Source organism: Myxocyprinus asiaticus, chromosome 32 (assembly GCF_019703515.2).
Source record: "Myxocyprinus asiaticus isolate MX2 ecotype Aquarium Trade chromosome 32, UBuf_Myxa_2, whole genome shotgun sequence".
NCBI lineage: Eukaryota > Metazoa > Chordata > Actinopteri > Cypriniformes > Catostomidae > Myxocyprinus > Myxocyprinus asiaticus.
In genome coordinates, this window is record NC_059375.1 from 24,472,265 (window position 1) to 24,500,104 (window position 27,840).

A 27,840-nucleotide genomic window follows, 5' to 3' on the forward strand; every position below is an offset into this window, starting at 1 on the left:
ATGAACTTTATGTGCTATTAATGTATTATTGATTCAAAGAGTATACAATTGATTTACAAAGGTCATTTACAGTGGATGTTAGTTGATATTTTGTACCCCTAATAGTTCATTAACGGTTGTACTTGAAATAATCAAAGATCATATGCATGAATAAATCTAAGTGTGAAACGTTTGTGTAGTAGTGGGATGGGATGGGGTGGGGTGTGTTTCGGTAAAAGTTTACTCACACGCTGGGAGGAACCATTCTCCTCGCCACCCGACCCACACAAGACACATTCTGAGCTCAATTTTCTCCCTCTCCTCTGCACAACCTCAGAAATGCTCAGCACAGGCTGGATTCAACACACTACACGAGGAACTAAACATGCTGCCGTGGGACCTCAAAAAGAGCACATCTCAGGTACGTGTTGAAAAACATTACATTTTAATGAAATATATCAACATAAATCTACAAACGGGCTCATTTATTTGGCTTTAGAACCTGCGAATTTTAACGCGGCTTCAGCTGCTGACGTTAGTCACTGACCCGTTGAATACAGGCGGGGAATCAAGCGTCATATATGGATAAACATGCGAGATAACGGACTCCATAATCACATTTAGCTCACGAATCAATCGTCCCGGAATGTCCCGACATCAATCACGGAATAAATGGCCACTACCATCGAAATGAGATTTTTGTCTGATAGGAATTGCACGACACGAAGCTAATGTGTTGCTTTTTCCGTTGTGGAAAAAAAATCCTCCAGAAGGCAGACAGCTTGCCGCTTCTCCATAAATTCTGTGCTTAGGGGTCGGGCGCAGTGCGCAAGATGTGTGTGCTACATACGCGAGGTAAAGGGTGAACTGAGCAGATATTCACATAACATACAATTATAACTTTGATGTCAAGTTATGTGTAAACGTTATGCCGATGTACTATTTAAAAAGTGCTTAAATCCACAGCTAAACCTTGTTAGACTGTAGCCTATCTTTAAAAAAATATTTTAAACAATATATAGCCTTTCCAAAACCACCGGGGGGTTTGTATGTGTCTGGCTATCCACGCGCGCGACTTACGTACTGCATTTTGCTGTCGCGCGCAATCTAAATGGCTAAAGCAAAAAGATGTTTAAATATGAATGGACATCAGGCAGCTTCTATTGGCGTGTCAGCAGTTGTTGTTCAACTGTCCGAAAAAAAAAAAAAAAAAAAAAACAGCCTCCTGTTGTGTTGACACTGGCTGGTTAGTTTAACAACTTCAAAGGGCAAGTGTCTCACGTGCAAGAGGAAGCGACCTGTGTGTCAGACTCGCGGGATGCGAACAGGGAGGTGCGAGGTCAACAACTTTGCGCCGGATGGCCACTCAACTCAATTGGGAATCTACTGTACTGTTCAAAAGGGAGGCTGCGTTTAGTGGTCCGTTAACCGCTTTTGACCTTGACTTGTGTAGATGGCTGGAGAGCAAAGGAGTCCAATAGAGTGTGGTTTAGAATGAGCCCTTATGTGAAGTGATGTTTTGTGGTCAGAGTGAAATTATGTATCACATTTCTCAAGCATAACATGTCATTCACTGCCAAGGTCCAGTTTGATGGCTGTTACACACTAAATAAGCATGTCTGTCCTCATGTGGCTCATACATCTTTGTTAGGAAAAGAAAATGAATTGTGTGGCAGGAGAAATTGTTTTCAAAGACCCAAAGCAAGGGCGCACTGGCTATATACAGCTATAGACTTTAAAGCTGTTGGAGAAAGGTGAGGAAACAAAACAAATGGTCTCTAATAGGAAATTGTGAATAGGTCAAACTGAGGTCAAACGGATCATATGAGAATGCTGAGGAGGAATGAGAGTGAAATTTCCCAAGATGAACGATTGACCAATCGGCTAGGCTGTTAAATCAGCTAATAATATGCTATATTGAGATCATTAGCATCAGCCTGTTTGGCAGATTAACATAAATGATTACTCTTCCTTGTGTCAGTTGTGTCAGAGAATATACCAATACTCTTGTCAATGAATATTGCACATTTTCTGTTATCAAATATTTTATATATTTAAGTCAGTTTACATACACCTTAGCCGAATACATTTAAACTCAGTTTATCACAATTCCTGACATTTTATCGTAGAAAACTTTCTTAGGTCAGTTAGGATCACTACTTATTTTAAGAATGTGAAATGTCAGAATAATAGTTATATATAAATTAGTATAATTTATTTTAACTTTTATTTATTTCATCACATTCCCAGTGGGTCAGAAGTTTACATACACTTTGTTAGTATTTGGTAGCATTGCCTTTAAATTGTTTAACTTGGGTCAAACGTTTTGGGTAGCCTTCCACAAGCTTCTCACAATAAGTTGCTGGAATTTTGGCCCATTCCTCCAGACAGAACTGGTGTAACTGAGTCAGATTTGTAGGCCTCCTTGCTCTCACACACTTTTTCAGGTCTGCCCACAAATTTTCTATTGGATTGAGGTCAGAGCTTTGTGATGGCCACTCCAATACCTTGACTTTGTTGTCCTTAAGCCATTTTGCCACAACTTTGGAGTTATGCTTGGGGTCATTGTCCATTTGAAAGACTCATTTGCGACCGAGCTTTAACTTCCTGGCTGATGTCTTGAGATGTTGCTTCAAAATATCCACATCATTTTCCTTCCTCATGATGCCATATATTTTGTGAAGTGCACCTCCTCCTGCAGCAAAGCACCCTCACAACATGATGCTGCCACCCCCATGTTTCAAGGTTGGGATGGTGTTCTTCGGCTTGCAAGCCTCACCCTTTTTCCTCCAAACATAACAATGGTCATTATGACCAAACAGTTCAATTTTTGTTTCATCAGACCAGAGGACATTTCCCCAAAAAGTAAGATCTTTGTCCCCATGTTTATTTGCAAACTGTAGTCTGGCTTTTTATGGTGGTTTTGGAGCAGTAGCTTTCAGGTTATGTCGATATAGGACTCGTTTTTCTGTGGATATAGATACTTCTCTACCTGTTTCCTCCAGCATCTTCACAAGGTCCTTTGCTGTTGTTCTGGGATTGATTTGCACTTTTTGCACCAAACTACGTTCATCTCTAGGAGACAGAATGCGTCTCCTTCATGAGCGACATGATGGCTGTGTGGTCCCATGGTGTTTATACTTGCGTACAATTGTTTGTACAGATGAACGTGGTACCTTCAGGCATTTGGAAATTGCTCCCAAGGATGAACCAGACTTGTGGAGGTCTTGACTGATTTCTTTTGATTTTCTCATGATGTCAAGTAAAGAGGCACTGAGTTTGAAGGTAGGCCTTAAAATACATCCACAGGTACACCTCCAATTCAGTTCACCTCCTATCAGAAGCTAATTGGCTAATTGTCTAAAAGCTTGATATAATTTTCTGGAACTTTCCAAGCTGCTTAAAGGCACAGTTAACTTAGTGTATGTACATTTCTGACCCACTGGAATTGTGATATAGTCAATTAAAAGTGAAACAATCTGTCTGTAAACAATTGTTGGAAAAATTACTCGTGTCATGCACAAAGTAGATGTCCTAAACAATTTGCCAAAACTATAGTTAAAAAATTAGTTTTAATGACTTCAGCCTAGGTGTATGTAAACTTCTGATTTCAAATGTGTATATATATATATATATATATATATATATATATATATATATATATATATATATAGACACTACCGTTCAAAAGTTTGGGGTCACTTGCCTGAAATATTTCTCATGATCTTAAAAACCTTTTGATCTGAAGGCGTATGCTTAAATGTTTGAAATTAGTTTTGTAGACAAAAATATAATTGTGCCAACATATTAATTTATTTAATTACAAAACTAACATTTTATTTAAAAAAAAAAGTTTTTGAAATGGATGACTTGGACCGAATCATTAAGAAAAGCAGCCACTAATTGCCCAGCATATAGATGGGAACTCCTTTAATACTGTTTAAAAAGCATCCCAGGGTGATACCTCAAGAAGTTGATTGAGAAAATGCCAAGAATACATTTCTGCAAAATCTAGGCAAAGTGTGACTACTTTGAAGATTCTAAAATATAACATAGTTCTGATTTATTTTGGATTTTTTTAGTCACAACATAATTCCCATAGTTCCATTTATGGTATTCCATAGTTGTGATGACTTTACTATTGTTCTAAAATGTGAAAAAATAAATAAAAAATAAAGAATGAGTAAGTGACTCTAAACTTTTGAACGGTAGTGTGTGTGTGTGTGTGTATATATATATATATATATATATATATATATATATATATATATATATATATATATATATATTAGTTCTGTCAGTTGTTTAAAAATTTTAATAGCGATTAATTGCATAGTTTTTCGTGATTAATCATAGATTTTGAAAGTGCAGAAATATGGCTTTTAATATACTTCTTTTCCTGTCAAAATGCATTTTTTACTTCTTAGGAAAGAAAACAAAACAATATGTAACAATATAATGCTTTACTAACATTTTCCAAACAAAGCCTTCCACAGTATAAAGATAGAAATGCATTAAAATAACACCAGTTCAAGTAACATTAAACATTTCCCAAAGTCTAATTGGGAGTTTGACTAATTGAAAGAACTAGTCTCCCCATAGGTGGCATATTCATTGCAATGGGCATTAAATCTCTTAAACTCTCATCCATCACAATATTAATCTGCCGATAGATTGTGGCTGTCTGCATTATTACAGCAATCCTGAAGCCGCGTACGTGATTTGTGTCAGGCCGTCAGCGTCAAGTGCTGTTTTGAACTCCACATGAAAAGTGCTTGTAGCCAAAAACATTCTTCATTGTGGTGATAGTTAAGAATTGCTGTGCTTCTGTGGTAATTAAAATGTGCCTTACATAGACTGAAAAATACTTGATTTCTGTCACAAGTTCCATCTGGGCTTGTTTTGTATAAGTAGCATTAAGGGCTCCTTACTTCATCACTGAAGAGCACTGAATCACAGAGCATCACTTATCTAGTGGTACGTGGAGAAAAGGCTTAAGTCTGTTTCCTGGAAATGTGGAAATGTGCTGATACTGCTGGTGTACACATGCAGTTGGTCACATAAAGTTAATTTTTAATGAATTAAATGGTGAGGGCTGTTCATTGCTGATGACATTGTTTTTACCAAGTTTCTAAAAACAGTACGGTGAATGATTCAGTGATTTCAGTGGAGTTTCAATGGGACTTTTTACAGTAGGGTCTTTATTATGTAGTTTCTTTTGTAGACATGCATGGGGGCGCAAGTCCTCCTCCACAATAGAGATGAACAAACAGAGTTGCCTCATTTAGAAAACATCTTGCTTAGAAAATGTTTTCTCAAAATCTCTTCCTTGTTTGTAGTGGTTGGCAAATTTATTTGACAGGTTCCCATTCGGATCAGGAATGTAATCTAATTTATTTCACAAAAAATATTTGTTTATGGCTCATTCAATGGATGGATAACATAAAAGCCAGTTTATTGTCAATTCTGCCTACAGAGTATGAGAAGAAATGAAATGTAGAAAAGGAACAAGAAGATTTGTGGAATTTATACAATCGTAGTTCCATTTCCAGTCCTCTAATTTGATTATACAAGAGTGCTGATATTTTTTTATAACAGCACTGGGACAATTCACTGATTGGATCACTCTGCTTGTCTACATTCCATACAAGCTGTCATTGTCTGTCAGTGACTAAAATATATAGACTAACTGGCCAAAGTAAGTCTGAAATGTTAGTTCCTCAATATTAATTTGCAACCTTGTTGCGTACAGTTGAATATCAGCCATGTATAGCCTATATTCCATACATAAACACCCATGCCCATGTGATATTGCTTAAAGGGGTAGTTCACCCAAAAATGAAAATTCTGTCATCATCTACACTCCCTTATGCTGTTCCAAACCTGTAACTTTCTTTTCTCCATGAAACACAAAAGGATATCACTATTTACTTTCATTGTATGGAAAAAAGATGCAAAGAAAGTGAATGGTGACTGGGGCTAACATTCTGTCTAACATCTCCTTTTTTGTTCCAAAGAAAGTCCTAATGGTTTGGAACAACTTGCGGGTGAGTAAATGATGACAAATAAATAAATATTTATATTTTTTAGGCTAACTATCCCTTTATATATCTTTATAAAACTGCCTCAAAACTATAATGTATAAGCTTGATAAATTACTAAACGACTTGACCTAATGACAATAGTTTGACTACATTGTGAGGGTTGGTAGATGTTTGTGTGCAATAAAATGTAAAAAACATGCTTTCGCCCCACAAATTCCTTATATATTGCATAGTAAAGAAAGATGGTGGGCCAACAGTTCAAATGCTTTTAGATCAGAAGCTTTTCGGTTGTGATAAACATTTCACAAGCAAAGTGCAACCATCTGCGTATGAAACAGTGCAGTGAAATAGTGGCCTAATGGTAATTAAAAGAGATGCAGGGGAAAGTATTGGTATATAGGCCTTGCGTATGATGAAGTCATACATTAGAGGCCTTAAACTCATATGGAAAACAGATGGACTGCTGCACTTTCCTATACTGTATGCTCCTGTATGGATTCCTCCGGTCAAATGCATTAGCCCGAGGTGATTAAGCTCAGGGGAGGGATAGGAACTGATAAGGATCACTGGTCAGCTTTTTCCCTCTGATGAAAACAGCAACCTGCTTTAATGTCCTGTCAAGGTATGAAGGGTACGGGCAGAAGTAGCACTATGTAGTACCTTGTACAGTGTTTGGCTATTCAATTTTATGTGTCTTCACTATTTATTTTTTAATACTAAATTAAACATGAAATAGGAAAAACTGATATTGTTGTTTTTTTATTTGATTTCATTAACTGTACATTTTGAAAGCTGCTGGATGTTTGTACTTTCACCAATAGTCACCAAGGTTTCTTTTCCTGTCTGTCCTCTTTAATGCAAAAGTGCTGTTTGTTGAAATGTTTCTAAGCTTTCTTTCCCTTCATTTGAGGCCATATTCCTTTGCAGGATAAGAGAGTAATTAGCAGAATGCTTATGTGTGTAAGTCCTTTGATCAGAGTGTTTTTAACTGATAAACCTTGTCGCTGTAAACTCTTGGTAAGTCAAGTCTCTTTGCGATAATTATGTACAGCAGTGTTTCCCAACCCCTGTTCCATGGCACACTAGTGTATCCTACCTATGTGACTTGTTTTTTTGCATAGCCTAATTTCAAAGATTACAAGTAAACACGCTACTAAGATGGACAGAAAACATGGACAAGTTCTTGAAAAGGAAAAATATTGATGATGGTTAGCCTATGTGGGATAGTAGTGTGCCGTAGAATTTTTTAGTCGTAAAAAGTGTGCCGTGGCAGAAAAAAGGTTGGGAAACACTGATGTACAGCCATGCTGGTTATCTTAAAAATGGCCTGTTGTGAATAAGTCATACTCATCAATGATAAGCCCTCGAATAAGTCAGACTATGTGTTTGGTTGTTGCTTTTTATAGGCTCACAGTAGCAAATCCTTGAACCTGCTGTAAAGCCTAACCCTTTGCAATATCATTGCTTTTCCTCTCTGATAAATTGTTATAATATGCTCTTGTTGGAACAGAATTTCATGGATCTTGGTCAAGGCCTTTTCTGCTTCCTTTCATAAACAAGAAGATTGTTTGTACAAATCATGAATGCCATAGGCATATATAATAGTACAGAGTATACTGTATACTGTATATATTGATATGTTCTTTTGGCCATTCATGTCCTTACCATTCTGGATTGGTTTAAATGACTACATTTCTATCTCATGCACAGTGCTGCAGTTGACCTTGAAAGTACATTTTAAGCATTGATATACATATGTAAAGACACCAGTTTTGAGCCAAAACAATTCAGGACTGAAAGGAGCAGAATGCCGGCATGTGATTTTAAATGTTTAATTTAATGTTTAATGATAAACAAATAAACTTACCCAGCATAGCTGAACAAGCAGTCTAGGCCACAACTTCAAATTTCATCTCTTTAGGATAGAGATGGTATATAGATCAAGATGCCCTGGTGCTAAATAAGCTCAGTAATATTTTTAAAATTATGAAATTATTGAGGATTGTGTGTAATGAAACATAAATGATATCTAGGTTTGTGGAACACATGGTGAACTGTGAATTGTAGGGTTGGTACTGTGGCTAGATCACTGCATGGAAAAACATTACTTCCTGCTTTGATGATGCTTTGGTGCTCCTGCCAATTGAATTACCAGACTCTGAAAGCATTTCTTTAATGCCGCCAGCAACACCGAACTTGTAGTCTATTGTTCGAAACCCCGCTTTTCAAAGAAAGCAAAATGGTCATCTCCATGGCCACAGCTCAAACAAAACAATGGTATCTTTAGGAGCTAGCTTAAGTTTATTCCTGAAAAGATGCAGATTATACCTACTTGTAAAAAGAGAGGCATTGGTAATTAAACTGTTAATACAACTATAACACAATCTTCAAAAAACAACTTAAGATGTAGCCTACTTCTTCAATGACTTACTATTAAAGGGACTTACTATTAATTTATTTCGAGAATTTTTTTTTTACACTTCTGCTCTAGATTTTCTGTTGCTCGAGTTTACTCTTGAAATTCGGTTTTACAGTGCTGTTAATATTGTTGGTTACTGTATAATAAATTGCATGTGTTTATCCTCATCTGCAAGTCTATTTTGATAAAATTATCTTTTACTGTAAATGATTAAATGTAAATGTAAACTAAGACCAGCACTCTTTCTTATAAGTGTATATTGAACCCTGTTATATTTAAACTTTTACTGTTCATCAGAACCTAACCCTAACTAAAACTAGAAATATCTTCTATCTGCAATCTGATCTTCTGTCCTTCTAAGGTAATCTAAACATTTTAGGCAAAATCAGATCATAGAGTAAGCCCACTTAAGAAATGTATCATTCTCATTTGTAGCCTGTCAACAACCTGTAATGCACTCTGCCTGTTTTTGCATAGTATCTTAGTCACAAACATGGGTATTAAAATGTCAGTTAATTTTCTTGTGATTTCAGAGCAGATGGTTAAAATGGCATTAAGTTAGCAAGTATTTTCTGAACATAATCTTATGTGTTAGTTTGTTAAGCAGAGAAGGGAGACCACTGAAACATATCCAACAGCCTACATGAGGCCTTAAAGCTGTGTAATACTAACATTGTACAGAATTGTACAAATAATCACTGTTTTCAAACAGATTCCAGAAAATACAAACCATCTTCCATTGGTTGTACAAACAGACAATCCTGAGCCAATGTAGTTGTGTCCGGTTGGATAACCCACTCAAACAGACAGAGTAATGTTTCAGTAGCACTACAGAGCCACATTGCTTACACTTTTAGGTGAAATCAACTAACAAATAGCTTTCTTATAGTTGACTTTGCATAGTAAGCAGGGATACGAGAAAGACATAGAAATGTAAACATAGACAAAATGACACACGTCAGCTTGGGACCCGAGCATGACTGCTGTGTGCAGTTTCCTTTTCCTTTTTTGATTTGTAAGTAGTAGCACCTAGTAAACATGCAACAAACAAAAATTCTAGAGAAAATAGTTTTCCTAAAAATTGACGGCAACATATGTGGACAGCGAGACTAAGTTGTGACATTTTAAATAATACCATGCTATAGAAAGTAAGATTTTTTAAAATCAAAATTGTTTATCATGTATCCAGGAGTGTTGGTTATTCATGTTTTTGAGACGTTACAGACATTACATCAAAAATTGCATAATTAATTCTTATTCAAAGTAATGTCCAGCACCATCCAATCACTGCCAACCATGTTAAAATATAATTATACATTATAAATTCTGAATCTATGTACTGATTACCATTATCCCATGTCTGGCAAACATTTTGAGTGGTCCAAACATCATCTGAAGCCTTAAACTGAACTTTTGATAGGAAGTTTGGATTGAATGCACTTAGCTGAATAGAGAGCTATAGGATGCTCCCTTGTTCTCTAATGAATGACTTAACCTCCAGTGTACTGTCTGTCTGCACTGGTCCAACCTGATCTCATGAAAATTCGTACATAATTTATGAGTTGGCTATTTCGTATGGTCTCGCATGATGTTGTTCGCATAAACTCATATGACTTCATCACGTGCAAATTCCCGGATGTCTAATGCGGAAGTAAGCGCGAGTTCCGCACACGAGGCATTAAGGACATACTTATTAATATTATGCCCTTACCCAAACCCCTTATCTAAACTTAACCAATCAGTAGAGTGTGTAAACATGATAGGAAGCTGTTGTGTGTGACAGAAGCAAGTAATTTTCACGTATTAGATGGAAACGATGTCCAGCGACATCATTAGCTGTAGTGAAATTCGTAGGAATTCAAACGAGTGCAGTCGCACAATATCATACAAAGTCATACGAATCCTAATGATTTCGCCGTGAGAGTGTGTTGACTAGTTCGAAATGCACCTTATTTTCATCCTAACTCCATAAAAAGCCTCTTGATGCAACATTTTTCAGCTTTTGGATGAACTCATTGATTCTCAATGTGATAATGCACAGTAACTATAGAATTTCAAAGGAAAAGATGCACTAAAGTAGACATTAGTGTACATTGTGTTTATCAGCGTGACGTTTCATGATAAATAGTCAGATTTTTAAAATGGCATATCAGATTAAACTAGAGACTCTAATCTTTTGACTCAAACTGGTTTCAATGTAAAAACTGAATTATGTTTCTTACCACATGTAGTTTTGTTGGCATATTTCCCAAAGACAAACTCTGCTGTGTTTGGCGGCATGTTGTTTTGTCACATGACTCCATATGTCAAAACCCTTTACTGACAGCACTGAGTCTCCTGAACTGAGATAAGTCGGTTTAAATGAATTGAAATTATGCATTATGTATATCGAAGACAAAATACAACGTCCACGCATGTGTACGCAGGGTCGCACGAGGTTAAGACAGATGTATTAACAGGTGGACCAGGGATAATGGGCAGATTCTGTAGAATTGCCATTACATTATACTTGTTTAGAACCCAACTGAAGTAAAATTCTCTGCCAAGGCTTAGAGTTATGAATGAGACAATGGAGATATTCAAGTCAGCCTGAAATCCAGCTTAGTTAAGCATTTTCCTTCTGTTTTGGCTTCATCTCTTTCCTCTTAGTATCAGTGTTTGACTGTCAGGCTTATTTAACCCCTCCGTCACTTTGCCACTGGCTTTCCCTTGAAGCATGCACATCCTCAGGAAGTAGAGGTCAACTGTGATGATTTCACAGTTTTTACGATGAAGACACTGTTGTCCAAATGTGAACATTCTCTTAAGGGACAGTGTAGGAGTTCCATGGAATGGACAGAATAATAACTGGGTGTGACTCTGAAATAACTTTTATTGGACAGAGGGAGCAGTGTGTTGTTTGTTGAACATACAGTATTTTTTGTTACCCATAGACACTCAGTTTCCAATCTTATTTACATTCAACATGAAGTGAATAAGATGATTGACATGTCATATTACAATGGCTGTAGTTTCAGGCTTAATTCTGTCTCTGTCATTACTGGCATGTTTATGTGGCACTTATTAGGTAATTTGTGAGGAGCCATTAGTTTTATGAGGCAATTTATCATGATATGTTGTTACTCAATACAGTTGTTCTGTCACTTTCTGACATTTTCAGGTTTATGTCAACATGAAATAAAAATTCACCATTATTTTCTCAATATATGTCCCTGGTCATCATTGGTGCTTGATATCAGGGGGCATCATGCACCTATTTTATTTTTTAGGTGGCACCAATGGCAGTCCAGGCTCACTTGATGCCCTCGAAGAGATAAAACTGAAGGAAAAAAAAGCGATTTATTTGAGTATAAGATGTGTTATTCATATGAATTTCAAGCAACGTGAAAGTGGGTAGACGATGACAGAAGCAAAAACAAATGTCAGCGCAATGATCACAGTGTTTTAGACAAATACTCTTTAAAAAATGACTAAGTTCAGGCATGAAACTCTGAATGGTGCAAGCTCATAGATTCTTTGAACTTGTTATCTCTTAGCCAGTCAGCTCACATGGTGTAATCTGATAGGTCCTTTGATATATAGTCTGGAAGCCAGTAAACTTGCGTACTCACTCTTTGCTTAACAATACAGATATGCTCAATTTGCTAGTAAGCCGGTTTCACTGCAGTGCGCTGCCAAAGTTTTCACTGAAAATGCTATTTGCTCAGGTGGTTGCTTGGGTTTTTTTCTTCCTTCAGCTTGCACAGAAAGGTCCGCTTTTGGCCATAACATATAGAAGCGCGTCTTTAACAAGATAAGCTGTAGCCAAATCAGGCACTGGCACAGATCGCTATCTTAGGTCATTAGTTTCAATAAATCTACACATAGCTAGGCTAAGACCCCATCTCCACCTGGTATTACGATGCAGTCCCGGTAAACCCTCAAGCCTTTATTTCAGTGGAAGCTTTTATTTTGAAAACTGAAGGGATGGAAGTTTCTGTTGTTTGAAGTTGAGTTGACAACAGCCTTTTAGTGCAGTGAAATGCTCTCATCTGTCTTGCTGTCAACAAAAACCCACTCTCATGGGGTTATTTTAAATATGTATAGTAAATTGTAGCGGCCAAACATAGAGGTATGTGAAATTACTCAAATGTGCAATTAAAGTAAATCTGGGTTGCTTTAAATAATGCACTCAGTGCACGTTAGCACACCTAACTGAACTCAGAGCACATCTGTCACTCAGGGCACCAGATAGATAGAGTTTGTGTGTATAGAGCACAGAACCATTCTGAAACCACATGTGTATTGCAATGATCCAGTTTAAATGTATTTAAGAAAGCACTACACACTACAGACAAAAGAGCCGTGCACATAGGCGCAGCACAGCGGGTAGTGTGTTGAGACTATTTATTTATTTAATTAAATCGCAGACCTCACGATTTGAAAATCGCACTGGGTCATATCGCGATTTCGATTTTATTACTGTTAATAGTTCAGCCCTAGTAGCAAGTCTCTGTATTTGCTCTGCAGCAGCATAGGATATCTTGTCTGCCAAGTAATATGTCATACCGACATTAACATGCAAAATGTTCGGGGAGAGGTGTTTAATTTATATAACTGATTCCATATTTTATATGGTGTTTATCTGTCTTGTGATGGAATCAATAAAAAATGTTAATTAAAAAAAAAAAAAAGATGTTGCAAATAGTGTTTCATGTTGACTTTAATCTTGATGTACACCTTAATCAGAATTTATCCAAAATACCTTAAAGTTTAGCAAACACACACACACACACACACATTATCTAATGTTGGGTGAAAATGTACTCCCTTTTATTGGTGTTTCTCTCTCTCTCTCTCTCTCTCTCTCTCTCTCTCTCTCTTTTCATTCACAAACACACACAACAAATCTCACATGGTCTAAGAATACAGATTTGACACCAAACTGTCATGGCGGCAGCTCTGGACTCTGCAGGCCTGCTGGTGGGGGGGGGGTGTTGAAGGCGGGTCAGATCTAAAAATGTGTGATTCCTTTATGAGGGAAGGCAGTGCTGGCTCCACAGACATACATTAAAGTCGATAGAGGAAGCGAGTTCAGTGGTCTCCTCTGAGGTAAGAGGCTCACTGTCTTTAAAAGGTTTTATCTTGATGTTTAGCTGAAAATAATGGAATTAACAGGAAATTAATGGCTAAAAGTTTATCATCATCATTTAAAATCATCAGTGTTTATTGTTGAAAGGGAATCAAAGTATCTGAGTGGAATCAAATGATTCACTGTTATTGTTAAGTTTAGGCTAAAATCAGCCTCATTACATCACTAGTCTGCTTGTGATTTGGTTCATTTTTAGCTTGTAACATGTGTTGGCCATAAAAGCAGGCCATTAATAAAAAAAAGAAAAGTAGTTTATCTCACGGATCAACAATTTTATGAATTTTACTCATGCTCTTTAGGAGGCAGTTTGTCATTGCTAAAACCTCTGCTGTGTTCTAACCAGACAAACAGTTCTTTGCCATTTAACGTCTCAGTGGACCCTGTCTAGAAGTCTTAGCTTTTGAATGTTGTTGCATTTGCTATGGGACGAAGATGTGCAAATGTGTGTGCGTTTACAGGTGGACTCACAAATGTTTGCGTATAGTGAAGCCAAAATACTACGTCCACGCATGTGCACGTGGGGTCACACAAGGTTAAAGTAGCCGTGTGTAAATGTAATATGCATACCTAATCAGATAGCAATCCAATCACTAAAATGCATGAAGTGTAAATACCCCCTGTATTTTATATGTGAATAAATATGTATGCACATAGTTATCTACAAAAAGATTGTCCTGTAGCTTGTTTTTGGAAGATATAGGCAGCATGCATGGGTGAGAGAACATTAAGGTAACTCTAAGCTTCCATTTGGACTTCACCCTCAGCAGATCAAGAAAATAACAATAATCCTTCTAATGGTGGGAGATCTTAGACAATGTTGTTTTCCCTCCCTCTCCCCCCCTCTCTCTCTCTCTGAGTGTGCATGTGTGTTCAGGGCAGGTTAGGCAACCTCTCTTTCCGCAGTCTTGCTTAGACCTACTTTTGTACCATTTCTGCCTTTTCAAGGCAAGTTTTGTTTTGGATGTCTTGTCTTGTCCATACCAGTAGGCCTACAACTGTTAATCTGTTGAATGTTCACATGTAAACCTGCTCACTGTTTACTCGATGAAACAATTTTCTAATTAAGGACATCTGCAAATGCCCAAAATGGGAAGTTTTGTCAGATTTAACTCACTTCTTGGGACCAATATGGCTAAATTATCACAGATTAAAATATTAAGACAAACTTTTTTTGTTCAGGATTACATTTTCAATCGAGATTTCTAATTGTCATCTGATTACCAAAAAACTCTTATTAAACTATCTATAACTAACATTTGTTCGCTGAAGTCAAGTTTGGGGCTCCAGATTTTGATAACATTACACACCTAGGAAGTTTTTGCCAGTGAGGTAGTCAGTGATCTGGATAGATTTTCCATTCTGGATAGAGAACAGAGGAAAGTTGGGAAAAGGGGGGAGATGGGCCAAAAGTAGACAGGCAAAAAGCCATACGAATCGCTTCTCTTGTGGTAAGATAGGGCAGTTTTGTTTTGGCTGTCCCCCTGATTGGGGAGCTATCATTTTATGATAAACATACTGAGAGAGAATCATTTTAACTTCACCTATGTGTCTCTCTACCCCCACCACCCCACTGTCCCATTTTCTCATTACTCACAGTGATGGCTTCTCCTGTGCAGCTGTTCATGATCTTGCCTCATCTGGACTAGGACTGAAATTCATTGACACACACACACACACACACACACACACACACATACCACCACCACCACCAAAAGCAACAACACACTGCTTAGCCATGTACAGTGTGGAAGACCTTCTCATCTCTCATGGATACAAAGTCCCACAAAGGAACAGCAACAATGTCCCTGTGTCACACTCTTCCCCCCACCCCGCAACCTATGAGAAATGTCTGCCGACACGAAGCGACAGCCGGTGTGAAATCGGTGAGAATCAGAAAGGACACAGCGGCGTGAATGGCTATGAGGGAGACCGTGTTTACAGCGGTGGTGGCGGAGGAGGTATCAGACAGACTTCTGCCAGGGGATTCCCCTGTGACACCGAGAATAGGGTTAGGAAGCAGAGAACACAAGATGTGGACAACGGTAACCTAGGAGATGGACGTTTGCCAGAAGACAGCCTGACAACAGACAGTTGGTGAGTTGTGCTGATTTGTTGTTTTTTGACGTCCTCTTCCTGCATTACCTCTCTCTCTGTTCCACACACACAAACACACAATCTTTTATTTCTGCAGACTTTCCCTTTCATCCATTTGATCTGAGCTTTAAGCTGTCTTGCATGACGAAGAGTGTTATGTAAAGGAAGGAGCTATCAAGGACTTTCTCTTCACAACAGGACAAGATCACAATTTTCTCTTTTTTTTTGTTTATTCCTCCCCCTCCCCTTTCCTTCTCTCCTTCTCTCTCTCTTTCATCTTGATCTCTTCTAAAATCTCTGTACTTCCTACATTTTCATGTTTCTGTTTCCTACTCTCAGTTGACTGCCTGCTCTCTTTCCTACCACATTACCCCTCTCCCTGTAGCTAATGAACTCATTAACTGTTTTGAAGATTTTGCAGTGCAGTTTTTATCTTTTCTCATGTCACTCGGGACCGCAGTGGAATAATCAGTACTGTTGTGTGAAAGCCGGCAGCACCCCCTATTGAGCATGCTCAGTTTTGCAGGCAGAGTCAGCAGTAAACTGCATGTCCCATGAGCCCTTTGTCAGATGAATATTCCATCCCTTATAACAATCTCTTATATAACACCATTATTAATAAAACATGATGAATATAAATGTGCATATCTGCATTCTGCCAGCCCTATAGTCGCAGAGCAGCTTCAGAGATTTGTTTAGTAAAAGATTACTTTATTTTTCATTAATTGTCCTTATGTCATTGATTTTCAATGTCATAGATTAATAAATAGACAGATTAGTGACTGATTGATTGATTGAATACTTAGGGAACTATTTAAGGTTGGAACTTTTCATTGCAAATAAAATTTACATAATTAGTGATATGCTTTCAAGCTATAGTGCCCCTTTGCACTTTCAAGTAATTGCATGTCACATGTTTTGAGACTCAGCAGTTCAGATAAAAGAAGCAGCCCCACCACTGTGACTGTTACTTAGGTAGATTATCCTTCCATGAGTGCAGGTCAGGATTGTTTAACATGCAGATCATATGCTCTCTGCTGCCAAGATATTAGATGAGAGAATAAGACCTTCAGTGCTGACTCAACTGTTTGCTCCAAATTACAGCTAGTCATGTTAACTCCTACTTTAGAGAAAAAGCTCATTTATCTTGGCTTGCTTGCACTATTAATTCCTCCCAATCTATGGTGCCCCAGGAGGTCTCCTGCTTGCTGACCACACTGTCAACATGAAGCAAACTCCTCCCTTGGTTAAGTGTCAGTGGGATGTTGCTATACTGCCTGCATACTGGGATTTGAACATGAATGTGTTATCGAGTTAATTGATTGTGAGCCAATTTCTTCTTGTCTTGCCTAAAGTTTTAAAATCATGAAATTTTCTAATTACAATTTCATAAATTTGTCATTATTAACAAGAAATGAATAATTGTTTAAAAACTAAAAAAACATCCTACATTCTCAAATCCTACAGACACCCACGTGTGGCTAATTAAATATAAAACTTGACATCTACTTATTTACTTCCATCTGTGTGTCTGCAGGTTTTATGATAGTAACAGAGGAATACACTCTCAGCCTAGATCTGAGCATGATGTGTCCTACTGGCGAAGAAGAGGTCAGGACTTCAGTGTGCTTCTGGATTATGCTGACTTCAGGGACCCACGTGGAAGTGCAGGAGGGCTTCCCAACAAGCCAGAGGGCATGCAACGGAGACCAGAATCTGCCTTGAGTACAGAGGAACATAACCGTGAGAGACAGCGCAGGGCTGAGAGTGCACGTGCCAGGGAGAGAGAGATGGCTCTGCACCAGTGGAGAATTGCAGCTGAGAGGAAGTACCAGAGTTTGGGAACAGAGGAGTGGCATCCTGTGACCAGTATGAGCCGTCAGCCATCTGAAAATGAAGTGGCACAGGAGCAACGCAGGCCGCGAACTGCAGAAGGTGCTGTTCCACCTAGATCAAAAACCAAGTCCCAGTCACTGCCCAGAATGGCTCTGCAATCAGAAAGCCTCCAGTACTTCAACATACCAAATGCTGTGCAAGATTCTTATGGAAGCTATAGGTTGAACGGCTACCATATGCGAGACTCTCATGGAAGGCATCTTGATGGAGAGAGCAGGTTGACTGACCGATCGGGTGCACAGTCTGCTCCACCATCAAAACCCAGATTCAGTCGACCACTCAGACCACCATCTTATGAAGCGCATCAGCAGATGCGTGGGAGCGTAGAGATGCTCACGGGGGAACTTGCCCCTCGTGCTAGAGACAGGACTCCACTGCCCTTTTCAAGGCAAGAATATTTTGTGCAAGAACTTGGAGGCTCTGGTGCAGAGCCTCCTGGGTATAACCCTCCCCCTTCCTACAGGAGGCAGCCTTTAGTTAAGGGAGGGCACAGAACTTATCCCATTTCAATGGGTAACCACCAGTATAGATGCGACCCATATTTTCAGGGTTCTGCCATGACAGAGGTGCAAGAATGGTTTATTAGGCAGACAGGGATGGCTTGGCCAGACCATTACAGAGATGGAAGAAGAAGTATGCCCTGCAGGAGACAGGCATATCCAGGCTACAGCGAAGAAAGAATGGGTAATGTTCAGTACATTCCCTTTGACGACCCCCGCGTCAGGCACATTTCAGGAGCTGAAATGGATGGGAACACGCTGACTGATGCTGACAAAATCCGAAACATCAGAAATGAGATTCCGGTCAGCCTCATATCTGAGAAGTCCAATGACAGTGCCTTTCCTCTGACAGAGAAAACATTTGACCGCACTGAACCAAGTAAAAGCAATATTAGCGACTCTATTAATGAGGACAGTATGCACAAGGAAGTACTGAAGGAGACAGAAAGTTCCCACACAACATCTGACCAAAACTGCAATAGGCACCCGACTGACCACAGTAATACAATTGCTCTTCAGATGACAAAACAACAGAATTCCAATTCAAACCAGGGTTTCATTGAGATGGTAACACATGTGAAGAAATTTGAGGCAAAAACTTTGGCTGAGAATAAGAAAAACTCTAAGAAGAAACTCAAAGAGACAATGTTTTGCCTGGTTTCTGTCCCTATTAATATGCAAGCAAACAAAGTTGTCTCTGACCCAAATAACAATGAAAAAGTAGCTTCTCCAATGGTGATATCTGTAGAAAATCCAGTGATACAGTCTGAAAACCAAAGCCTTTCTAAACCCCTAGTAAGCAAGGAGACACAAATACAGTCCAGCAGCTCCTTATCCAATAGAAGCTCCCCTTTGAAGACAGAGATTGTAGATGCTAAATCACTGAATGCAAGCCAAGACAATGAAATGTTCTATGTAGGATCCTGGTCTGGAGATCAATACAGGAACCAGGAAACACAGACAGGCTCTCAAGATGTCTTCAGAAACACCCATCCTCAGAGAGCCCTTATGCAGACAACAAGTGACAATCCCTTCCCTCACAAAACCACAGATAATGAAGATGAAACTGACTGCAGTGCCAACTACGGATATCCCATGATCGGTCAAAAGGATCTCAACCCTTCCAGCAACAGTGCATTCTCCAGAACTTGCAGCAATTTAAGTATAATGAGCCCCACTCTAGCCCAGTCAGCCTCAACCCCACCATCTCCAGACTGTCAGCCTTTGCCTAGAAGGACTGCATCAAAACAGCAAACAGATGGCCAAGAAGTTTTTGGACAGTTCTTATTAAAGCCAGTGAACAGACGCAAATGGGATGCCATTGGGGAGCTTGAGTCTTTCAATAAGGAGATTCAGGATCAGACAGGCAAATGTCCAAAAGTTGATCAGAACATGGAGGACCTGGATGATGCAATGAACAATATTCTAGAACTGAGCAACACTAGCAAAGAGGTTAAAAACAGAAGACAGGAAACTGCATCACTTCACTTGAAAAAGGAAACTGACAAGCAGTCAAATATAGTGCATGTCACAGAGATGCATCTGAGACAAAATAATTTAAATGTAATCACAGATTCAGGAAACAGAGGCAGAGTAAGGGAACATCCAGAATACAAAGAAATAAAAAATTCCCAGGCAAAGTTAAACATGGACACCCAAACACAAGAGACACCTGTGGCCAAACCCAACAATTATTTAAACTTTGAGGTTCTGCAAAGGAGGTACACCGATCCAGGGACATATAGGCAGGATATCCCAGTGCCAAAGGAGTGCTTGCTTAGGGATGTTGGTTTAACAGTGTATACTGCCATTCCAGACACTGTGACCTCTGGATCACCCACATGCTTAAGTCCAGAGTCCCCTATGTTAACCAGCCCTTCGGATAATTCAGAGATGTGTGACACCTTACAGATTACATTATCAGACAGTAGTGGAGATATGAGCAGGCACAGCCCTGAGTTTGCTGAAGGTACTCAAAGCTTGACCAACAATAATTCCTTCAATTCCAAAGCCCTCAATGAGAAGGAATCAGGGAGCGAAAGCACCTCACATATCCATGTGATCAAGAGTCCTCATTGTAGTTTTAAAGCAAATTATGAGGATGATGATGACAATTTTTATTCAGATTATCTGACATGGAGTAATGAGAAGACATTGGCAGATGAACACCTAGAGACTCTTTTGAGTCAAGAGAAGGCCAACAGCATGCTGACAGAAGACCTTAGTAACCTATACCAAGTCCAGTGTGCCAAAGGCATCCCTGAGAATGAATCCATTGAACAAAGGGCTGCCAGGATACTTGGCATTGCTGTACCAGTTGAAGCTTTGGTTGTTGATCAGTGTGATGGTAAAGAGGATGGTAAAGAAAGAAATTCGGAAACCACAGATGGTTCATCCTTTGTGATGCAAACCAAAGAGATGAGCTCAAACAAGGAGACACAGAATGTCAGTAGAGAGCCTGAGGAAGTGCCAGATGTATATATGGAAAGTTATGGAGATGTGACAGAACAGACAGAGATAAGCATTGAGGAGGATCCAGAGTCTAGAGAAGATTTACCTAGTGCAGAGAAACACAGTCACAGAGTCTCGTCTGTATTGGAGCTCCCAGAGTTTCCTCCAAGTAACTTGTGTTTGTCGCTTCCACTGGCAGAGGATGAGGAATTGGCCTTAAGTGTTGCTGGGGGAGACAGGAAGGAGAGAGTCATTGCTGAGATAACAGAAGCACCACTGGACAAGTTCCAGGCATATTCCCCATCTCCTCTGCCCCCTTCACCCACAAATGATCAAGCATTTCTGGAGTACAGTGCCTATACAAAGGAAGAAAACTCTCAGTCATTAGTGAGAACTGTGACCAGGATCACCTTGGCCAAAGAGACAGAGGAAAAATGGTGCTCAGAAGAAGAGCGAGAAGAAGAACTGTCAGAATCAGCTCAAGAGAACAAAATATTGGAGGAAAAGGACCAATACATTGAGAATGTGGTGGAAGAAAAAGAGAAAAATGACATAACCAGTTATACACAACATGAAGATGAAGTAAAGGTTCAGGAGGAAGAGAATGTGTCAGCAGATGAGCTAATACAAGAGCAATCAAGACAGCCATTGAAGTCTATGGCTCGTCCAATCCCACAGCCCCGCAGTGGCAAAGTAGCAAAGAGAGAGATCACTCTGCCGCAAGGATTCATGGATAATACAATGTCTACAATCGAGGATGATGATAATCTGTCTATGTCAGGTCAGTACATGATTCTTTTACCTAAAATAGCTAAGAAAAATAGCAAGTAAAATCAGAAGCCATATACACTATTTTTGGTGTATAATTTAACAAGTTAAAGTCAACCACAGTTAACAATTTTGCTCATCACAGATTGAAACATTCAGTGTAGTGCTTCAGAAGAATATATATGCAAATGTTGTCATTCATAGACTGTGCAAGAGTTAAATTCTTGTAGTTGGTAACATAGAATGCTACTACTGTACTACTACTACGATTCTTATTATTTTTAAAGGGAAAAGATAACACATAATCAGGCATATAAGGTATTGGAGAGAATTTTAACATTCGAACTGGGTTGATTTTTTTAATTTTTTAAAAAAATACCAATTCTAAAATTATAGTTACATTTATAATTTTTTTTAAATTATAGATATCGTTAGCTTTATGAATGAGTAGATACATCTTAGCTTCATATTTGTGTTTCTTAATAGTTAATTTAAATTTAAAACATAAATTTATTAAGTTCAGTTTACAATTAGCCAGCCTACCTATACCTTAGTTTGACATTGCTGAACAAATGTTACCTGTCTGCTTTCAGTATTAGGGTTTTGTTTTATGTGCTGTAAGTATTGTGTAAAGGACCTTGTATGTAGTGTCCTGGGAGAAGTCACCTTCAGGATTATATGGTATTGCATGGCAATCAAGTTACTTTTGGCCAGTGGAAATAGTCATTATTATTCCCCTTACATATCTTTATCATTATGAGCTACTAGGCCACAATAACTAGCCATAATCCTCTGTAATGTGTTTTGTTCACCACAAGAGGGAAGCGTGGTCTGATTTATTATTCTCATTACCATCACAAATCAGCCAGAAGCAGATAATGGACTTAAACAGTCCTTGCAGACTCATTTTCTGTTTAATAAAGTAAAACAAATTTTGTTTGATTTGTCAATAAAGTTTGAGATCTGTTTTTCTAGTAGACATATTAAAGTTATATATCCATCTTCTCCATTGGTTCTGTGTCAGAATCTTTAATGTATCTTGTGTTTGTCCTCAGATGCATATGACCCCAGTCGTGTGGAGAGAGTATGAATTTAGACACTGTAAGAGCAAACCCTGTAACCTTACTGGAAAACTCATCTTAAACATAACTGGAGATGACATAGACTACAGTCACAGAAGTTCATAAGCAGGTGGATGGACTTCATGCCACTCATTAAGACAAATTTTAACTTTTATGAGCTGTTCATGACTGGAAAAGCGAACTTATCTATCAATTGGATATGAATGTATAATGTATATCACGTAAATGTCACAAATAGCTTCAAATCAATCTATGATTCACAAATTTTCTAAAGTTATTCTGCACCAGCAAATGATGGAGTTCTGTTGAACTTTCACAGAACACAGTATCATTGTGCCATTAAGCAGCAATGACAAGAAAGACATTAAAGCACTTCTCATTTTCTGCAGTATTACCAATGAGAGAAAGAAGAGAGGCCTTGATGTATCAAAGCAATGAACTGGACTGATGAGGTAGCAGCTGGATCAGTTACATAATACTGTGCTTTAAATCACAGAGCTAACTATTTTTTGAAGAAACATTAGAAAGAAAGTGTGCATTATACAGTATGTTTTACAGTTGGGAGAATCCATTTATGTCAAATGTGTTAAAGCTGCAATATAACATAATTATATATAGATGTATATACTGTGTGTATATACATATAATTATTATTATTATTTTTTTAAAGAAAATTATGGCATAGGCAACTTTTACACAGTACTCATTTTACCCAAAGTAGGCAGCTAGGAAGAAAGCTGAACAGAGACAAAGATTAAAGGATATTTTGTGTGAAATATTGGTTTCCTGCTAATTTAATCTTAACTGCAGTGACTTCATTAGTCATTTTCAGTAGTTACTTCTCAAAGAGTTTTCGTATCTCATATTCAGTTTGAGCTTTTTGGAGTAGAAATCTGAGAATGCATTATCTCACCACAAAATGCAATCAAAAAAGAAAAAAATATATATTTATTTTTATCAAGCTATCAACAAACTGTACATATAAAAATATATTCAAAGAAGTATTTTCTATTTTACCTTGTGAATTTGTTTGCTTGCTTACAATCATTAGGAATATAACATATCTGAAAATGTTTAATGTGTCTAATATCCTGTATAACTCTCGCAATGAATGAGTCTTTTATTGTGGGGTGCGGTGTGCCTTTTGTTGCACAAATGTCAAAAAATATTATGTTTTGTGTTTATGCATTTTATTTCATATAATGTATGAAGCAATCTACGTTATTCTTAAAAAGTCCATCTCAGTTCCGAAAGCTCACTAATATAGAGAGTATACTTTTGTTATTGTTTGGTTTCTTTTTATACAAAATTGAGATGGACAACAGTTCCTCTGATGATATTTCCATCACGTTGTTTTCTAACTGCAGTCCAAAGTGGACAGAAAATAAATCTAAGTAAACATTAAGTAACTAGCACATCCAAAGACTGGAAATAGTGGGCTCGACCAAAAAGTTCATAAAAGTCATTGCTTCTATTTGGTCAGAACATGATTATTATTTTTACTATGGATGAACAGTATAAATGCCATAATGTTGCTGTAGTATGTTAATATTGCCATTTGCCATAGGCGTAAAACATTTTTTTAATTCATACATAGATACAGGCCATAAATAATTTGCATTATTTATATATATACATATATTTATATATATATATATATATATATATATATATATATATATATATATATATATATATAATAGTAATAACAAGACATGCATTCATCACATTTTTTGTAAGTTGGCATAAAATTATTGCTGTAATTAGTTCTTGATTGTTTCTACCATTTTGTACATTTTTTTTTTTGTTTTTTTTTTCAAAACAGATGATTAAATTGTTGCATATAACGTATATGGCATGTAATATCTTTTTCTATTTTCATACAGAAACTGTATATGATTATTTTGTATGGGTTGGAATTGATTTGGCTTTTCTGCATGAGATGTAAACTGAGGTCAGGAAAAAGGTTTTGCATACAACTGCATTTGGTACTACATTAAAAATATATTCATTATATAACTTTGTGCACATTTTTATCCAGCTAAAGCTTTGAAAAATATTTAAAATCAAAACAAGCTATTTTTAGAGTATTTTACAGAAAGAGAAGTGTTTACTGTGCACCACAGTACTTGTGTCTTTGAAGTATTGGGTGAATGTGAACGAATTGTTTAGAAGGAAATTCCTTTGTACATTATAGCTGATTGCTCAATAATAAACTCCTTGCATGGACTGTGGTTCTTTTTTTTTCTTTTTTTCATAACCAGATTTTATTTGTTTATTTCGTAATATTGAAAGGTGATAAGAAACAATTCCAGTGCTCCTCATCATTTATGTTTCCTCATTGAAGGTTATACAAAGAGTGATGCAAAAAGCACATTTCACGTGTTAAGATAAAAAAAAAAAAAATGAAAAAACATTTTTCTGAAAAAAATATGATGCAGTGCCCATAATACTTTTCAGACTCATTTAGTCTCTCATAATGCATTCAATTCATGTGTTAATATATAAACGTCAATCCTTTAAACAAAACTATAAACTATAATCATACACACATTCGTTGAACAAACATCAAGTCATAAAGAAAACCTTTTTCTCATTATCCAAAAGTCTTCCAACTAATTTTGTTTCCCACTTTCACTTTGAAATCTGGAATACTTGCTGTATTGGAGTAAGGTTGGAACTCATCAAACATGCATTAAATAATCAGTCAAACTGATTCACATTCATTCATGTCTGACAGGTTTACTTTAAAACTCTGACATTTCAAGACAACATTCCCTCCCTCAAACCTGTATGATTTTCGTTCTTCAGTGAAACACCAAATGAGAGGTTAATCAGAATGTCTGAGCTGCTCGAGCATGCTTCCATACAGTGAAAAAGAACAGGGATCGGGCTATCAAGCTCCAAGAAGGGAAAAAAGCCTCATAAAAGCATCATAAAAGTAGTATATGACTTACTAAAAGTCATATATAAGTCTTAAAGGGATAGTTCATCTGAAGGTCTATAAAGCAGATAAAAGCAGCATATGGTTAAATCCATATCTTCAAAAGCAATATGATAAGTGTGGGTGAGAAACTGATCAATAATTAAGACCTTTTTTCTTATAAATCTCCACTTTCACATCTGAAAATCACGTGGTGCCTGTTTAGTTTCACTTTCACTTCTGAAAGTGAAAGTGGAGATTTATAGTAAAAAAGGACTTAAATATATATCCATTTCTTAGGTATGGTTTTAACCACTGGAGTCATATAAATTACTTTTATGCTGCTTTTGTCTGCTTTTTGGACCTTTTTGAAGCTGTTTTGACATTGCCCTGTTAGTTTGCTTGACACTTAAGGACCCCATGAAATCATAATTTGAGTTTTGTGGCTTTTAGTCCTTGTCTATTAGCTTTGAAGCCATCTATATGCTTGTGTACTTCTAAAAGTTGACACAACTAACTTTTAGCAGATAAACATTTAAAATTAACAGTCTTTCTCTTCTGGGAAAATGGACTAAAAATATTGATGACTCACCCTACACTACACAGATTTTTGTCCAATCGAATGCTCATCAAGGGGCATCATGGGTTTTTTTGTAGGCATAATGTTCCAATAATTAAAATCCTCTAATGATTCTTGATAGCACACAGTGGACATCAGATTAGATTCAGTATGAACTGAATATACTGTATATTCCCTACAGTGTTGGATGCCCTTTTCTATTCTCACTTGTTGAGAACCCTCAGTGGTTCATTGTAAATCTTTTACCTCTCTCTCTGTCAGTCTGTCTGCCCCTTCACATGCCCCTCTGTTACTTCAAAAGGTCAGGAACATAAATTGCCAGCCAAGTTCAATTACAGTCACTGGCGAAATTGTCAGTTGATGAGTGTTTGTGGGTGTGTGTTTTGTCTCATGTTATGGGAAGAAATTGTTAAGCTAAAGAATTACCTTCCGCCGACTGAACCAGAGCCAGTGGCCTTTTCCTCAGCTAACCCTTAGCTGAGCAATCAGCCAACAGTAAATGGCCATGAGCTCATTCCAATTAGATAGACACAGAAAGAGCCCCCTCATTGTCAATGCTCTCTCAAGCCATATCTGTCTAATGCATTTGATCTAACTACCTAAGCAACCCTTCAGAGAAATCTTAGAGTGCTCACTCACCACTGGCAACTGAGGAAGTACTAACTGTCAGCGTTTCAATCCAGATCTAGATAACAGTACAACTGAATCTTTGTTATCCTACTCAGCACTGTGTCCAGTGTGATTTAATAATGTTCACTGCCAAATTGCATTTTATATTGGATCTGATCAGATTAAAGCAGAGAAATGCAATTGTGATGTGGGTTCTCGTCCCAATGCACCCAAAGAGACATTTCTTTCTTGCCAGCTCTGGATAAAGTTTAAAGTTATTGTACTTGTGACATGTATAGGGCACTATAGTAGTAAAAATCCCATTCATTTTCTCCTTAGAGGAATTGGTTTTGAAGAATGACTTATAAACCTTTGAAGAGAGATCTACTGGTCATTCTGAGGTTGTCAATCGATGGTATATGCTTCTGTTGAAGCTATCAGTCCATGTTATTTCAACTACATTTTTTTTAATAATAGCTGAATTCCTGGTAAAGAACTACACTACTCGTGATTCTGAAAGGAAAGATCCATCAAAGAATTGCGGCAAATAATTCACGGCAAAAAGAGTTCTGCAGCGATTGCCCACTCCCAAGAAGCATTGTGGAAAATTTAGTTGGTCTCACGAATGTACAGTAAATATCTGAATGTTTTGCAATAAACTTAAAATATATTGTTTCTATACCTATAATCAATAGTTTTATATTTTTCATCGTTTGATTCAATTCGATTATGTCATTTGCAATGCTTCATGGGATTGTAGTTCATTCCCTCGTTAAAGACGATTTTCAAAAACATTTTGTTTCAAATCAAAGTTTGTAATTATGTGATTCATTTCAGAGCTTTTTGGTTTGGTTCATGGCTTAGAACTCTTTTATGAAGAATTTTATAAAACCTTAGGAAAAAATGAATGGGAAAAATACTTCAGGAACCAAGATGGCTGAAAAAGTGGGCAGGCACTTCACAAGTAAACAGTTTTTATTTCTTTAACTGATTAAACTGTTGACTGGTAACTTCCTTTCATCAAAAGAATATTTGTGGCTGCATGGTGGAATAAACATTTTGGTTACACTTTACAGTAAGGTTCCATTCGTTAACATTAGTTAACATGAACTAACAATGAACAATACTTTTAAAGCATTTATTAATTTAATTTAAATCAAATGTTGTATATGTTAACATTAGTTAAAGCACTATGAAATAACAATGAACAATTGTATTTTTATTAACTAACATTAAAAAGAGTTTAATAAATGCTGTAAATATATATATATATATATATATATATATATATATATATATATATATATATATATATATATATATAAATTGTTCAATGTTAGTTCATGATACCTAATGCATTAACT

At 37.3% G+C, this 27,840-nt stretch overlaps 1 protein-coding gene across 2 annotated transcripts; it reads left to right on the top strand.

The window, feature by feature from the left end:
- The first annotated feature begins 260 nt into the window (after positions 1-260).
- On the top strand, positions 261-24,594 carry LOC127422762 (junctional cadherin 5-associated protein-like). 2 transcript variants are annotated; one of them, XM_051666495.1, is made up of 4 exons: positions 261-400; positions 15,170-15,667; positions 17,205-21,295; positions 22,338-24,594. In XM_051666495.1, the coding sequence occupies exons 2-4, from the start codon at positions 15,309-15,311 to the stop codon at positions 22,370-22,372; spliced, it is 4,485 nt and encodes a 1,494-aa protein (XP_051522455.1). In that variant the 5' UTR covers positions 261-400; positions 15,170-15,308; the 3' UTR covers positions 22,373-24,594. The 2 variants fall into 2 exon arrangements, with proteins under 2 accessions (XP_051522455.1, XP_051522456.1); XM_051666496.1 differs by lacking the exons at positions 261-400; positions 15,170-15,667 and adding an exon at positions 16,871-16,991.
- Positions 24,595-27,840: the final 3,246 nt, after the last annotated feature.